General features: G+C 44.0%; 5 protein-coding genes across 5 annotated transcripts; 2 read left to right on the plus strand and 3 right to left on the minus strand.

Annotated features, from left to right (window-relative positions):
• Positions 1-357: 357 nt before the first annotated feature.
• On the plus strand, positions 358-3,798 carry Bfra_009778 (putative leucine carboxyl methyltransferase protein; the record flags this gene model as incomplete). The annotated part of the gene is made up of 7 exons (XM_037340116.1): positions 358-453; positions 508-728; positions 778-1,139; positions 1,190-2,247; positions 2,297-2,959; positions 3,007-3,297; positions 3,352-3,798. 7 exons carry the CDS (start codon positions 358-360, stop codon positions 3,796-3,798), a joined length of 3,138 nt encoding a protein of 1,045 aa, XP_037189339.1.
• A 942-nt stretch (positions 3,799-4,740) lies between these two features.
• Bfra_009779 (putative wd repeat protein) lies at positions 4,741-8,371 on the minus strand (the record flags this gene model as incomplete). Its single annotated transcript, XM_037340117.1, has 7 exons — positions 4,741-4,998; positions 5,148-5,381; positions 5,464-6,392; positions 6,443-6,653; positions 6,706-8,020; positions 8,134-8,212; positions 8,332-8,371. 7 exons carry the CDS (start codon positions 8,369-8,371, stop codon positions 4,741-4,743), a joined length of 3,066 nt encoding a protein of 1,021 aa, XP_037189340.1.
• A 772-nt stretch (positions 8,372-9,143) lies between these two features.
• Positions 9,144-10,819, minus strand: Bfra_009780 (putative ulp1 protease family protein; the record flags this gene model as incomplete). The annotated part of the gene is made up of 3 exons (XM_037340118.1): positions 9,144-10,510; positions 10,569-10,686; positions 10,757-10,819. 3 exons carry the CDS (start codon positions 10,817-10,819, stop codon positions 9,144-9,146), a joined length of 1,548 nt encoding a protein of 515 aa, XP_037189341.1.
• Positions 10,820-11,505: 686 nt separating this feature from the next.
• Positions 11,506-13,569, minus strand: Bfra_009781 (putative phenol 2-monooxygenase protein; the record flags this gene model as incomplete). Its single annotated transcript, XM_037340119.1, has 3 exons — positions 11,506-12,474; positions 12,524-12,817; positions 12,877-13,569. 3 exons carry the CDS (start codon positions 13,567-13,569, stop codon positions 11,506-11,508), a joined length of 1,956 nt encoding a protein of 651 aa, XP_037189342.1.
• Positions 13,570-14,337: 768 nt separating this feature from the next.
• Bfra_009782 (uncharacterized protein) lies at positions 14,338-14,490 on the plus strand (the record flags this gene model as incomplete). The annotated part of the gene is made up of 1 exon (XM_037340120.1): positions 14,338-14,490. The coding sequence occupies one exon, from the start codon at positions 14,338-14,340 to the stop codon at positions 14,488-14,490; it is 153 nt and encodes a 50-aa protein (XP_037189343.1).
• Between the last annotated feature and the right edge of the window lie 265 nt (positions 14,491-14,755).

Raw genomic sequence — 14,755 nt, forward strand, 5'->3', positions numbered from 1 at the left:
GTTGGTTGGAGATTAGGAATGGCTCTTCTGCGGATGTCACTCAAGATCAACTAGACAGCGCAGCTGTAGCAATTGATGTTCTTTTGTATGAGCTGCACATTTGATTTCGGATCTTAAGATTGATGCCTCGATAAACGACTTCAAGGAAGTTATTGAGGGACGCGGGGTTGCTTCCCATTCTCTCTGAAGAGCTCCAGGAATGGGAGCTGGTTCGCCGCCTAAACCTCGGTAATTCGGCCGCTAGACTAAAATGTCAAAGTCGTTGAAGTTCCAGTATCAAATTTTTGCCAGAGGACTCTTGAGCATTTTGGGAGACCTCTCGATTTATTACAGGTAAGGGAGAAATCTTTTAAGACAATGGAAGGTCAAATACAAAATGGGCGTCGCCCAGCGAAAGTCTCAAAATCGTCTGGGCAGACCAAAGCCCAGAAGACGGATGATTCAATCATGGGTGTAAGTTTTTACACTGGAAAAACTCTATCTTCTGTGTATGTTAATGATAATTAGACCAATAACAGCAGTATTGTTTCCAAACGCAGTGTTGAACGTCTCTACTTTCCAAATGAACCACATTTCTTTCGTTATTTCGTCAAAAAACCCCTTAGGCGATCCCCTCTCATAAATCGTGGATATTGGCTACGTATGAAGGCCATAGACCATGTAGTGAAACAGTTCCTGGAGCAGAAGTCTGAAAAACAAAAGGTTGTTATCAATCTGGGATGTGGATAGTAGGTCTTAAACCCTCGAGTTTACACACTGTTCGCTGATGTTCCAAAGTGATCCTCTTCCATGGCAATGTATGAGTAGATATCCTGCTGCTTCTCAAGGTGTGAAGTTCATCGATATCGATTACAAAGATTTAATGATCAAGAAGCAAACGGTGGTACAAAATGCACCGGAGCTCAATTCCATGCTCACTAATCTGAACATTATTCAAAATGGAGACATATTGCTCAGTAGTGATCAGTACTTGCAACTGGGATGTGACTTGCGAGATCTTAAACGGCTTGAAGAAACTATATCAAAAGTTGTGGATATAGAGAAATGCTCATTCTTGTTCACGGCAGAGGTTTCAATCACATATATGCCTACGGAGGCAGCAGATGCACTGATACAATGGGCAAATAAACTCCCCGATGGTAAAATTATTTTCTTACTTCTCTAGGGATCTAAAGTTGACCTCTTTTAGCTCGTTTTTGTCTTCTAGAGCAATTACTTCCTGAAGAAATCAGTCATCCATTTGCAAAAACAATGATGGCACATTTTGACAAGCTCGGTACGCCTTTAGGAGCATGCAAGAAATACCCAACTGTGACGGCGCAAGACAGACGTTTCCGCTCTTTGGGGTGGCCATCAGTATTAGTTCGCAATCTATGGGAGCTTTGGGGAGCCGAAGATTTTCTAGATTCTAGTGAGAGGATTGCTTTGGACAGCGTTGAACCTTTCGACGAGTGGGAAGAGTTTGCTTTATTTGGCTGTCATTATCTATTGCTCGTCGCTGATAATGTGAGTACAGAGAATCGTGAAGCGATTCAGGAGAGCTCTAAGCAAAACTTGAATGGCTTTAAGACTAGCAACACTGAAAGTACATATTCTGAATATCCAAAAGCTCAAGGCCAACGAAGATTTGCCGCTCCACTCTCCCTAAAAAGTGAGAAAAGGGGCCAAGATCTCATTGGTAACTTTTCTGGCATGGGTCTTAATACTCGAGTTAGTAGTTGTGACGTGTACTCTACAGATGTACATGGTTTCAGTTCATTCGATTACCAAGGTTCCCATTCATGGCCATCAAGTCGCATGTGCCACACTACCACCGAAATTGGCGATGGTGGATCTCTATTAGTTGGTGGCCGAACGTCGCCAGATAATTCTATAGCGGACTGTTGGGTGTACCATAAATGGTTAAACACTTGGGAGAGAGTTGATGATCTTCCTCAGCCGAGATATCGACATTCTGCTGTTCATCTTGGCAATGGCTATGTGATGGTGATTGGTGGCAAAAGTACTTCAAGAACTCTGGTCGATAATGTCATGATCTGGAGCCGACAGGGTGGATGGGTGAGATGCAGTACAGATTCAAACGGGCGGCCATCACCTACCATTGGTTCTTCTCTTGTTATCTATCCTAAAGTATTCCCATCTGATTCTCCAGGGTCAAGCTTTGGAGTTATCGCTGGTGGAATAGCTGAAGATGGACTAGTCCAAGAAGAGGTTTGGGAATGGAGTATATCGCAACACACAGGGAAGGTATGTCTCACACTTAGCTACATTTAATCTTTAAAGCTGACATAGGTAGCAACCTTGTATCGCTTTCACACTTCTTGGAAGTCCCAATACAAAGGCCGAAAACGGGGCAACTCTTGCTCGTTTTGGCGCACAAGCACTGATCCACCAAGGCAATATTATTGTTGTAGGCGGTATTGTTAGGGATATTCTATTGCCCCTTTCACATGAGATATGTAGCAGTAGTATCGAAGGTATGATGAGAGCCGGGCTCTCTTGCTCAAGCATATCAGTGAGTTTTGAACCACGGCCGCTTCTCATTGGTACTTCTGCTATCTCCAATGGTGATAACATCATAATCATGGGTGGCTCAGCAGTATGCTTTTCATTCGGAACATTCTGGAATAAAGGTTGCTATACGTTAACCACAAAGTGTTCTGGCGATCCCAACCCCGGTGAAAATGCAACGAACAATGCTTCATGTCCGCCATGGAAATGTGTGCATACCTTTGATGGCGCTGCTACTCCTAAATCAACTCTTACCAGTCTCTTAAGCTCGGCCCCAGGAACTCAGATTCTAGTCAAAGTACCACGGGTGAAGATCAATTCATCTGTAGAGTTTGACAAAGTTCTTGACTCCAGCAAACCGGTCATTCTTGAAGGACTCGATATCGGTGTTTGCACTAAAGAATGGAGCTCTGAGTATCTGAAGGACAAAGTTGGTGCAGATAGAGAGGTAAATATGCACCCGTCCACCTTATAATTCGTCTTTAATGCTTATAGGTTATTGTGCACGAAGCATCATCAGAGAATATGAATTTTAGCTCGAAGAACTTCTCGTATGTAACAAAGAAATTTGGCGACTTTTTAGACGAGACAGAAAAGGGAAGTAAGCTCTATCTACGTTCACTATCTGCAGAAAAAGCATCAGAACTTCCTGCCGATCTTGTGAAAGATTACCCTGCGATTTCGACGGATTTTAAACTGCCTCCAGAATTAGCGTCCGTTACGGATAACGCACATAGCTCCCCACTTCGTATCTCCGGACCCGTGAATATGTGGTTACATTATGATGTAAGTTTTCTTCGTACTAGTTTACAAGATGAACCCAAGTCTTAATGCCTTTAGGTTATGGTCAATGTTCTCTGCCAAGTCAGGGGCTCTAAGCGCCTTTTACTCTTTCCACCCTCCGATGTCAAATATTTTGACTTCGCTCCTGGTGCTTCAAGCTCAGGTATCAATGTTTTCGAAACCCTCAGCGATCCCAGCCTCTCACACACGCACCCACATGAAGTCTTACTTCAACCGGGTGACGTACTATTCCTCCCTTCGCTCTGGCTACATACCGCCTCGCCCACTTCTGGCATGAGCGTCGCTGTCAACGTCTTTTTTCGCAATCTCCGAAATGGATATGCGGCAGGCAAAGATGTTTATGGTAATCGCGATCTACAAGCGTACGAGAAAGGAAGACAAGATATTGCAAAGATTGTGAAGTCTTTTGAAAGTCTGCCTACGGATGTTCGAGGGTTCTATCTACAGAGATTGGCAGATGAGTTTATGCAGAAGGCTACATAGGTCCTGATGTCACCGTATAGGCTTATCGCATATCTGATGGAGAGACGGGGCGCACATGAGGTTAAAGATAGAGAATTAAAAGATTTGATGTTATAAGGTGGACTTCTTTCTCAAAAGCAACCCAAGTCGAGAAAACAAATGCATCTTCCCCGTTCTCGAACACATTCCTAATACTCGTGCCTCGTAGTTTTGATCATGTTATAAATACACATAGCTTAAATAAACACCAGAGGAAAAATTGGACCGTAGTGGTTAAACTCCAGGCATTGATCAACATTGCTAACTTCCTTCATCTTTACCTTTCTCCCATCTATGGCTTTAGATGTTATGTACAAATTCAAAGCAACAACCAAGCATTTATTAATCTTATTTGATGTACCGCTATAAAAATGAACTGATAAACTTGATATTGATGGAAAATTGGTAACCATTCCCTTTCGTCTCACCCCCGGAATTGTTTCTGCATCACACGCGATCACTTCACACTCTATGCAGATTGCCAACGTAGATGTATAAACATATTTTATTAATCATCGACCTCTTTTCACCACACATATTCAAACATGTAAATTCAACTTTCAAGTATCCCAGTCTTGCAAGAAATATCACCACACTCATCCTACAACATCACATATCCCACACTAAAGCTTCTGCAATCTCCCCAATTCCAAATAGATCAGAAGTATAAGAATGTTATTCACTCCTAAATTCGAGCATCTAGCTTCCAACTATCAAGTATAACATATCCTACTATATTCCTTCTATCCAAAGAGGCTTCAAACCTCTTTCGTTCACCAATCGATACACTACTCCCAACCTTTTGTTATACTAAATGAACACCACGTAGCACGTTAGCCATTCGTGCATAACCAAGATTCTTCTTTCCTCTCCATGTCCTATTTTCGCGGCTTCTCCCTTATCCTTCCCCACTCCAACTCGCATCTATGGCCCAACATAACTCGTAGTTCCACCTCCGGTCACCGGCGCCGCAGCACCGTTTCCAGTTCCAGTTCCAGCACCAGTAATTCCATTTGCGTTTCCAACATCCCCAGAGCTCTGCTCACTGTCCCCATTCTCCTGAATGAGCTTTTCGGATCTGATAGTCCTCTTTCCATTACTCTTGTAATACAATAATACATCCGCGCCGCCCTTCCAGACGTGTGCACGGAGGGTAGCGAGGGACATTGTTATGGGAAGTTTCTGTTTGAGTGGTAGATTAGCTATATTTTCCTATCTTACTATCGTTGACTTTGACAGCTGATACCGGAGCCTCACCCCACTGAGAGTATCTAGGGAAATGATTTCTGACAGACAAGAGAAAATATAGGGGAAAGAGACGAGAGACAAACCTGTTCATAACAATATAAATCCAGATAATCCTCCGGCTTCATAATCTCCGGCTTCGGCTGCTCACTTGCCGGCTCGATTCTCTCTGCGACATAAGCCAGAATCTTCTTAACTCTTAACATACGATTTGCATTGAGTCTCGCATTACCATCAGGGCCTGCGATAGAGGGGAGAAGATCTTGGTAGGGTTGAAGAATGAATGAGACTTTGACAGGATCTTTAAGTGGAATTTTGTTCTACTGGATGTTAGAATTCGCTACTGGGAGTATGAACAAAAAGTGTGGGATTGAAGAGGAGGAGGGAGATGAAGATAAATACCTTTAGGAGTAGTTCGCCCAACCACATTGGAGCTTTCTCGGCAATGAGATCAGCATCTTCACCCACCGTCTCTACACTGCCTCTATACAGATCCTTCACACCACCACTCGTTTCTTCTTGAATGATAACCGTAGTGCCACCAGGAATCTTCAGCACTGGTGTCTCAGGTGGCAAACTAGGCGTGATACCAGTCTCAACTTCTTGAGCCGGATTCTCCGCGAGCAATCTGTCGTATTCGTTTCGAATCTTCTGTATCGTACCATTGAAATTATCTTCGACTTCTTTTTCGGCGGGAGGTTTATCACCTGCTTCCGAAGACTCTGATCCTTCGTCTGTGGCTTTATCCTTGTTGTCGTCTAGTACGACTGGTTTATCCATGGTAGTAGAAGATGAACGACCAAGTTTCTTCGTCCCGAAGGACATTCCTTTACGGAACTTCATGCCAAACGATTTGCTGCTATCCTTACCATTGTTTTCCTTTTCTGTATCTACCGCTGGAGATTTAGCCTCTTGACTGTCGCTTGTTGTCACAGCTGGTTGCTTAGGAGGATCGTTTGTGATTGCCGAGCTTCCGAAGTAGTCTGGCTTTTCCGCTGAGCTCCGGCTTGCTTGTGATCCTCTCTTATCCAATGGCCCACCATCTTCAGACACAGAAGGCAGATGACTCCCAAGCCCCGGAGTAGCAACACCAATACCCATTCCAGGGGTCATGGCAGGATAATGAGTGCCATTTGCTCGCGGAGTCAAGGAACCTTGCTGATCCCAAGCAGTTACAGAAGCATTGGGTATAATGATGGAGGTTGGTGGGCTAGCTTCTCGTCTTGCTTTGACGCTTTCATTAAGCTCGGCGCGGAAGGCTTCATCCTTCTTAATCTGCTCATCAACCAGTCTAGAAAAAATATACCGTAATATCCACTTCCCGAGGTTTACTATGAATTGTTAGCTTGAAACCTCCGCCGTCCCCGAATAATAGACCTACTTCTTTGATCTTCTCTGAATTCAATGTCATCTTTCAGTTCTAGCTCATCCGCATACATCTCCGCATCGAAACAGTTATACTCCTCTAAAACAACAGCCAATCGACCAGTTCTAGTGTCCAACGAACACCAAGGCGCCACGGCTTCCATTGTGTTCACTTCCGGCTCTACATCTTCGAGATGGCATTTTCCGAAAGATTTGACAGGAACGCACTATTTTATAATTAGTCTTCAGTCTAAAACCATTTGTGAAAAGTTCGCCTACTTTGAGAAGATCCCATAATAGCACATCTCCAGCAGTATCTAAAGTCAAAACCCTCCTACGATCATTCAAAAGCTTGTGCTTTACTAGACCATGTTGCCCCTCGATAGTTTCTTCGGGCAATGTATGAATTGGAACAATCACTCCCAAATCCTGATCCACAATTGGCTCGGATGCTTTCCCCCCACCATTCACTACCGAGAAATTGGTAACAGAATCAGAATCTCTTACGGCTGGCGCCGGAAAGCTTGCCGTATTTGAAATCCTCAAAATGGACTTCAGAGGAATCTCTTTCTTAGGTTGCCCATTAGTGATAGGAGGTGAAGCCGCCCTAGGTTTTGACGCAGAGCTAGTAGCGCGATGACGCTGATAGGCTTCTGGGAATTGAATATCTGATCCAGTATCGACATCTGCCCAGCGATTAATGGAGGAACTTGACGTCGCCGTCCAGATATGCGCCCCGGAAGCAATAACTCTGGTAACACCATCATTTTCTTGCGCCAGCGCCAGCGAAACTCCATCGTCTAGTTCCCCTAGTGTACCTCTGATATCTGTTTTGGCTACCAATCCAGAGCGATCACTACTGTAAAAAACGCCAAGCGATGGATCCTCAGAAAACAGCGACCAAACACTATCATTGTGCATCGTGAGTGTATGCATACATCTTCCAGCCGTCATACTCCACACTTTAACTGTCTGATCCGAACTCGCTGTCATAATCATATCGCCCGCTTCATTAATCAATATATCCCTAACATTATCCGTATGGCCCACAAACTTTGTGATTCTCTTCCCCGTTCTCGAATCCCATAAGCGCACGATTGATTCTGGTCCTCCAGCTGCCAGTATGTTGCTTCCAGTACTTAACGCATATACCGATCCCTTCTCAGAAGTGTCCTCGTCGCCGACTTCAATTTCGAGTTGTTTTCCGCCTCCATTCAAATCCCAGAGACAAATTCGTCGATCTAGACCACCCGAAGCAACCCAATTGGCGGTATTGCCAGGACTGGCGAGGCATTTCACATAATCCGCATGCTGGCCAATTGTCACCGGTTCACTGTCCTTCTCCAAAGGTCTCCAAACCCTCACAGTCAAATCGCTCGATGCGCTCACCAGCGCTGTGTTATTTTTCGCAAGTACTATGTCATTAACCCAATGCGTATGAGCTTGAGTTTGCGCTCTGAAAGTGGTCGCAGACTTTGGCTTAGATTCGGAAGAAGGCGGATCGTCGAATGGATTATTGGTGGAGGGTTCTTTTGGTCGCAGATCCAAATTTAGATCCCAGGCGCAAATAGCACCATCTCGGCCTCCTGAGTATCTTTTGTCTTGTTAACCATTGCGCCCATTTCTAACCATACCTCTTTTCCCAAAGAACTCCACTAACATATGACCAAAGAAGTAAAACCGCAACACAAAAGCCACAGGACTCACAAGATTGACTGCTCACTATCCACGGCCAAACCATTCACACCCAATCTATGTCCGCCCGGAGAATTCGCAAGTGGTAAGACTATAATCGCGCAGAACAATTAATTAGCTTCTGAACAATCTTTTTTTCTTTCCCATATTCAATACGGAGAGTCGATGCGATACCATCACACACAACGAAATCAGGGGCTGTTGACATACCATAGCTTATTCTCTGCCGTGCCTTCTTGGCCATCGCCATCTTGTCTTAAAGGCTTGCCCTCTATCATTCGCATGAAAACAAATTTATACTTGTTTCGCGTCTCTATGTACAAGATTTGAAACTTTCTTCTATGTAAATTCGATTGACAGTCACAAAGATAGAGGTTGGTTTATGTCGCAAACAAGGTGAGTAGTAAGTGACGACTTGCAGATTGTAGGATCGAGGTTAGCAGCGGGTTTCGGTTTATTAAGAGATTAGTGGGGATTCTAGAAGGATGAACTGCAGTTTGTGGGGAATTAGCATTTTAACCGGGGTATGTATACATAAATGTTGGTTTGTGGTATGATTATGATAATAGCCATGAGCCATGAGCCATGGGTTATATTGATATACAGGAATCACATTGTTGGGTAGATATTATGAGTGTGATTTGTGATTGTTCAAGTTTCGAATTATGATATGATTTTGGATTTCTCAACCCATTCTTACTAGGTAGGTGTGATTCAACCTACTAGTATAATAAGTAAGCAGGTACAAAGCTCTATCAGATGAAATGGTCCATGCCATCTTCTGCATGTGTTCGTGTAAATCATACGGAGTCATCACCCCGAGCTCATATCATCCATCCAATGAGGGTTATTGCCTCGGCTCTTCTTTCCCCTTCCCTTTCCTCTTTCTTGACCAAGACTCCATCTTCCAAAATGCATCTATAACACCCTTCCGGCAACCTGCTATTTTTTATACAACACGTAATGGGTATCGTTCCTTTGTCCTTGCTAAAAAACGCCTGTCCCAAAAGCACAAAACAAATTTAAAAAACTCCCCGGCCCCAAGCGAAATCTCCTTGAAAGCCTTTATTAATTAAGAGCGCAGCAATATTCCTTCTCATGGTCGTCATATCCGTCCCATTATAACAGTCGGTATTGACTCCCAGAGCAACGCAAAGAGCATTTGTACAGACAAACACTCCACAATCATAGCCATTCATTTGTCGAGTACATCCAGTGTTTGGGGTCTTCCATTCATCTTCTTTGTAATCCGCACCGAGTTGAAATTTCAGCCACCCTCGCATCAGTTTAATGAATGTCTTTGGAGAACCTTGCAAACTATCGAAATACTCAATAGTTCTAGCCATGGGTCGTACAACTCCAACAGTCCAATGACTACCTCTGCAGATAGGAACAAACACCGTGTCAACCTGAAGCAACGAGACCCCGGGAGCTTTCTTCCTACCCATCAGACGTTGTGTACTGCTTGGACCTTTCTTATCTAAGTTCTCGTAAAAGAAGCTGTTATGTGCTATGAATTTTGGCACTTTCCCTACAGGTTCCCCGAAAGCCTTTGCCTCTTCTTTCGCGAATTCGTTTGCAGCTTCCACCACCCATTCAATATAAGTGTTGATAATCTCATCGTTGAGCCATGAATTTCTACCTAGTAGGGTTCCAAAGTCTTTGTAATGTAACGGAGTGCCACCCTGCGATTGGGTAATTGGCAAATTCCCATTTTTTCGAGCGCGATCCAGAGCTTCGCAAACAGTATCCTCCCATTTGTCGTCCAACGCATGTACTAACCGGTTCGATGGATCTCGTCGTGTTAGTCTGCGTTCCTTTGCGATTCGAATCTTTTCTTGCCTTTCCTTGAGCTCTTGCGCTTCACGATCCCTCTTGTGTTTTTCTTGAGCTCGTGTCGAGATAGCAAACAGCGAGGGTCCAGGTTTATCGTCTTGTTCATCATCAAAAGTTAATAAAGTGGCCAAACGGTCGTTTAAAGAACTCTCAACAGTGACAGTGGCCGTGGATGAGCGCCTCAAGCCTCTCATCGGCTGGAGGCGTATGGTGGGAGCTTTGGGTGATCGTGGTGATCGCAGCGTATCTGCTATCGACTTTGGTCTTTCTTCTTCATTTTCCCCCTCCTCATCATCCGAAACTACTATAATCTCTCGTTCTACGGGTTTCGTAGGAGCACCGAAGGCTGGTGGGATCCATTGCGCATCGGCCTCTGCCCTCAGCTCTTCTTCCGACAAGCTCTTTGATTGGCCCATACTTATTGATGTTGTCCTTCGTTGATGTGATGAGGTTCTTCGGTGCTTGTCGCTTCTTGATTTATTTCTCTGCCGCTTGACCGCAGTTGACCCATCTTCTCTCGCTTCTGCCCTCTGGATATGTTCGTCTGTGACTACTGTACAATTGGTCTTAGTCAAGCCAGTAGATAACGTGAATACGGCAGTACCACTCACCATCAATGTTGCTGTAGCTCATATCTGTATATAATGGATCGACCCTTCTACGGAACCATTCCAAGGCGCCCCAAAACCAACCCAATATAGTCTCGAACATTTCGTCCCCGTGAATTGGCTTACCAGAATATCAGCTCCTGTCTCCTTGAAAATACTAAGCTAATAAAGCTTTGGGGGTCTGGACATACCTCAATAACTTCTATCGAATTGTGAGTTAACTCTTGACTAGCTTTGCGCTTAAGACTGGTCATGACGGAAAGGCGAAATTCCTTTGTTGCTGGGATCGCCCAACATTGAGAAGCACGTAAAAGTAATATCTCAACTGATTTTGGAGTATTCCTGATTGATGTCGATTGTTGATAGTTGATGTGCTGTTCCTTCAAGTGGGCTGAGATTTGGGAAAGATTGCATGTAGTTGTGGGTTTTTGGAAGAGTGATGGTTGTAAGATTTGCGGCAAATCAATGATGAAAGAAGAAATGGAGAAATAAGTATTGGGTACCTTACCTTACCCTACCTAGTGAATGTACGGGATATGGAACTTCTTTTGGTGAAAGATGATTTAAGGTTTTGAGGAGGACAAAGCTTTTTGATTGGATGAGAGCTGTTGGTGCCGGAATTAAAAGCAGGGGCTGGTTATAGCTGGGTTCAGGCCTAGATGTTTGTAAGTGCTAATTGAAAACAACAACAAAGTACAAGTACATTTTGTAAATGCACATGAATATATATATATACACCAATCATCAAAATGATCAATATTGAATCAAATACATTTGTATGTAGTTTTTAACATGGTTCATTTATCTGTTGGCACATTCATTAACTACCTAATTGCTAAGTATAACAATACACGCTCTTGCCAAACTCCAATCCAATCCAATCCCATACATCATTAGTGTCAAATCATACAAAGCATACTAGGTCTTGACCCCATCGATTTTACAGAGATGGCCTCGATTCCCCAAGCTTCTTCGAACAGAACGCTCCAAAATATTCATTCAGCGCGTCCACTGTGACGCTACCTGCTTCCAAAGCCACAACAATTCCTACATATCCATCCGGTCTAACAACAACCACACCTCCTCTTTCTTCATCCAATCCCATCTTGCTATGACTCGAAGCCGTCGCATCAGGTACTACGCGATCCCAGATGTCATCTGCATAGACGTGATCGCTGTATCTAGCCAATATCTTTGGAACGTCTCGCGCAATCTCAATGTTCTGTCTCTTTTCCGCGAAAATTGTGCAGAAGGTGAAGAAATGACTATGAGGGTTGTGACGTTCGTGATAGGATACCTGACCGGCATCTGATCGTAAATATGTGGAGAGGAATGAACCCTTCTTGATAATGTTTTGTGCAAAATCATGCAGTGCTTGCTTGGTAGTTGCAGGTTTTCCAGCAAAAACGTATACTCTGAATGAACCATTGACGGGAATCTCTTGCTCGAGATGAACAACATTGGCATCTGTGACTCGTGTGACATTGGAATTGGTGAGGATACGACCGGTTCGGAGCTTATTACCCTTCGGGTTTATGGCGCTGGATTGTGCTGGATGAGATGGTGACCAGTTCAGAGAATTTGGATTGTATGCCACTCCATAGCCACTGGTAAATTCACAGGACTCTTTGAATGTTTTGATGAATTCATTTTCCTCCCCCTCGACGTTTGTGTGCTCTGCTCCTCGTTGTGTAGCTGCCTCTACATCCTTAGCAGCTGGCGCCTTTTGTGAGAAGAGAGCTGCATATTTTGCATCGAAGTCCAATAGATTTTCCGCAACCTTCTTTCTCTCGGTCTCGTATGAATGCAGAATAGATCGATCGGCGAATCCTGATTCGACATGGTGAATTTTCCACGCAAGGTTTTGGGCATCCAAGAAGGCTGTATTCATTCCCTGTCCAGCTTTGGGCTGCTTTTTGTTAGCGGACGTTGAGATGGGAGTATTAGATATGACTTACACTGTGTGTATGGCAGGCATCACCGCCCATGAATACTCTATGATCAAGAGTATACTTTTCCGCAATCCCTTGACCAATTGGATACACGGAATACCATTCCACACGTTCCCATTCAATGTTGTACGGTTGTAGTATCTTCTTTGCAGATGCCTGCACTTCTTCTTCCGTCGCCGTCTTTCTAGGATTCCAGTCCTTATCGGTCGAAGATGCAATCTGTATGTAAAGACGGACCATGTTATTTTCTCGAGGAATGACCATGATAGATCCGAAATCTGAGTGAATGGTACATTTCATCTATCGATTTATCAGTGGTTGGTAGCTTAAGATGATGTGCACAAGAAAAGATTGCTTACTTTAATGTCAGGAAAGTCCGTTTGAACAACCCCATCCATGACACCCCATACATGTGCGATTGGATCCTTGTGTTTGATACCAATATTCAATTGTTGTCGCACAAATGACCTAGCTCCTTCGCCACCGAATAGATATCTAGCTCTAACTGTCTCTTTCACGCTACCTTCAACTTGAGCTAAATTGACTTCTACTGGATACTCGGGATCTTCCTTCTCATCTGTCTTGAAGCCTGTTATGGTCCAAGGTCTCTGGATATGAACATTGTGCTTTTCTAGATCCGCAATGAAAACTCTTTCAATCATTCCCTGATGTAACAAGGTTGTGAAAGGGTATCTGGCGTCAATAAAGCTAGGACAACTCGCCCATGTTCCGGTTCTGTGTATGCCCTTTCCGCCGGAAGTTGGATCCCAGAATGCGACTTCGTAGACCTTCGCAGGTTCATATGCCATGATGGCAGGCTTCAAACCCATGTTCCGTAATAGATCCAAGGACCGAGGCTGAATACCATCTGCTCTTCCAGTCTTAGTTGGCTCCGATCTGTTATCGATGTGCTTGATCTTATAACCCCAACGTGCCAGACAGGTTGAGAGCAGTAATCCTACCGGCCCAGCACCGACGATTACAATATCATACTTCTCTATTACACTTCCAGTGTTTCCAATGTTCTCCTGGGGCACCATACTTTTCTCCATTGCTGTGACTGTATAGCTAAGAACGAGAAAATTAAAAGATTTGACGGAGAAGGAAGTGAACTTGATCAAAGCAAGATGACAAGAAAAGTAGAATGGTTATGAGAATACAACAGAAAAGAGAAGGGAAACCGTGGGACTTTAATAAAAAATGTTAAATTGCTGTAAACTACATGTTGAGGTCGGAAACCTCTAACGGCATTTTATTCGGGCGCCATTGATCCATTCTAAAGCTCGATTGACTACCTTGATCTATTCCCGAAGAGCATTGAAAGCTAGAAGGGAGTGTCAGAAAGGTATGAAATAGTAACGGGAAAGCCCACGGCAAGTTCTACTTGAAAATATTGCGGGGAAGGGTTGTTGAAGGCGGGGAGTGAGCCAATCATATCGCTTGTATTGATTGTCATGAATTGCAACTCGTATCGGCTTCGAAATTCGGTAGCTGCTAGGTTAGTTTTAAGCTTGGTTTGATGAAGTGGATGACTGGGGCCAAGATTACCTAATCTGGTTGCTGGAAAATGGCTGCTCGTAGCATTAAGTAAGCTCGGTGAACTTTCGGTGTATCATGTGACAAACGGTAGAACGACTATCAAGCACAAGAATCGACCGAAGGTCGACTGGTCTTGATGATTTTCTATCGGCTGGAGAACTATCATACAAGAGCCGTTGCAACCGACATTCTGGAATTCATCAGAATGCACGAAACACGGGCAATCTCCCATTTCGGGGTGAAGATACCCAATGTGTTCAGTACGTCATGGAAACGGAATCATGATCATTGGCAAAGCAAAATCTAAAGTCCATGACGAAACGCTGTTTGCTGCTACATATTTCATGAATCCTCTTGAAGCTGTTCATCGTTACATCAATGGCAACTCTGTACCCGAATCTCATAATACAGAAGAGGCTCCAGAGGCGCGTTGAGAGAATAGTTCCTCAGCTGAAGGCGAAAGTGACAAATGATCTTTACTGAAACGAGATACTGGGCACCAGTGAAATGGACTCAATATAGACGACTTACTCTGTCTGTCACATGGGCGATACTAGAGTTCCTAGCTGGGGAACAGCTCTCAACTCGACTGACTCCCAAGAATCTCAGACATCGGACGCTCTCGCGATAACTGATACAACTCTCATGCTTTACTGGCGGAGCTTAGAATGTAAAGGGTGCTCGCTACTTCTCTTGAAG

This window comes from Botrytis fragariae (assembly GCF_013461495.1).
Source record: "Botrytis fragariae strain BVB16 chromosome Unknown tig00000163, whole genome shotgun sequence".
Taxonomy (NCBI): Eukaryota; Fungi; Ascomycota; class Leotiomycetes; order Helotiales; family Sclerotiniaceae; genus Botrytis; species Botrytis fragariae.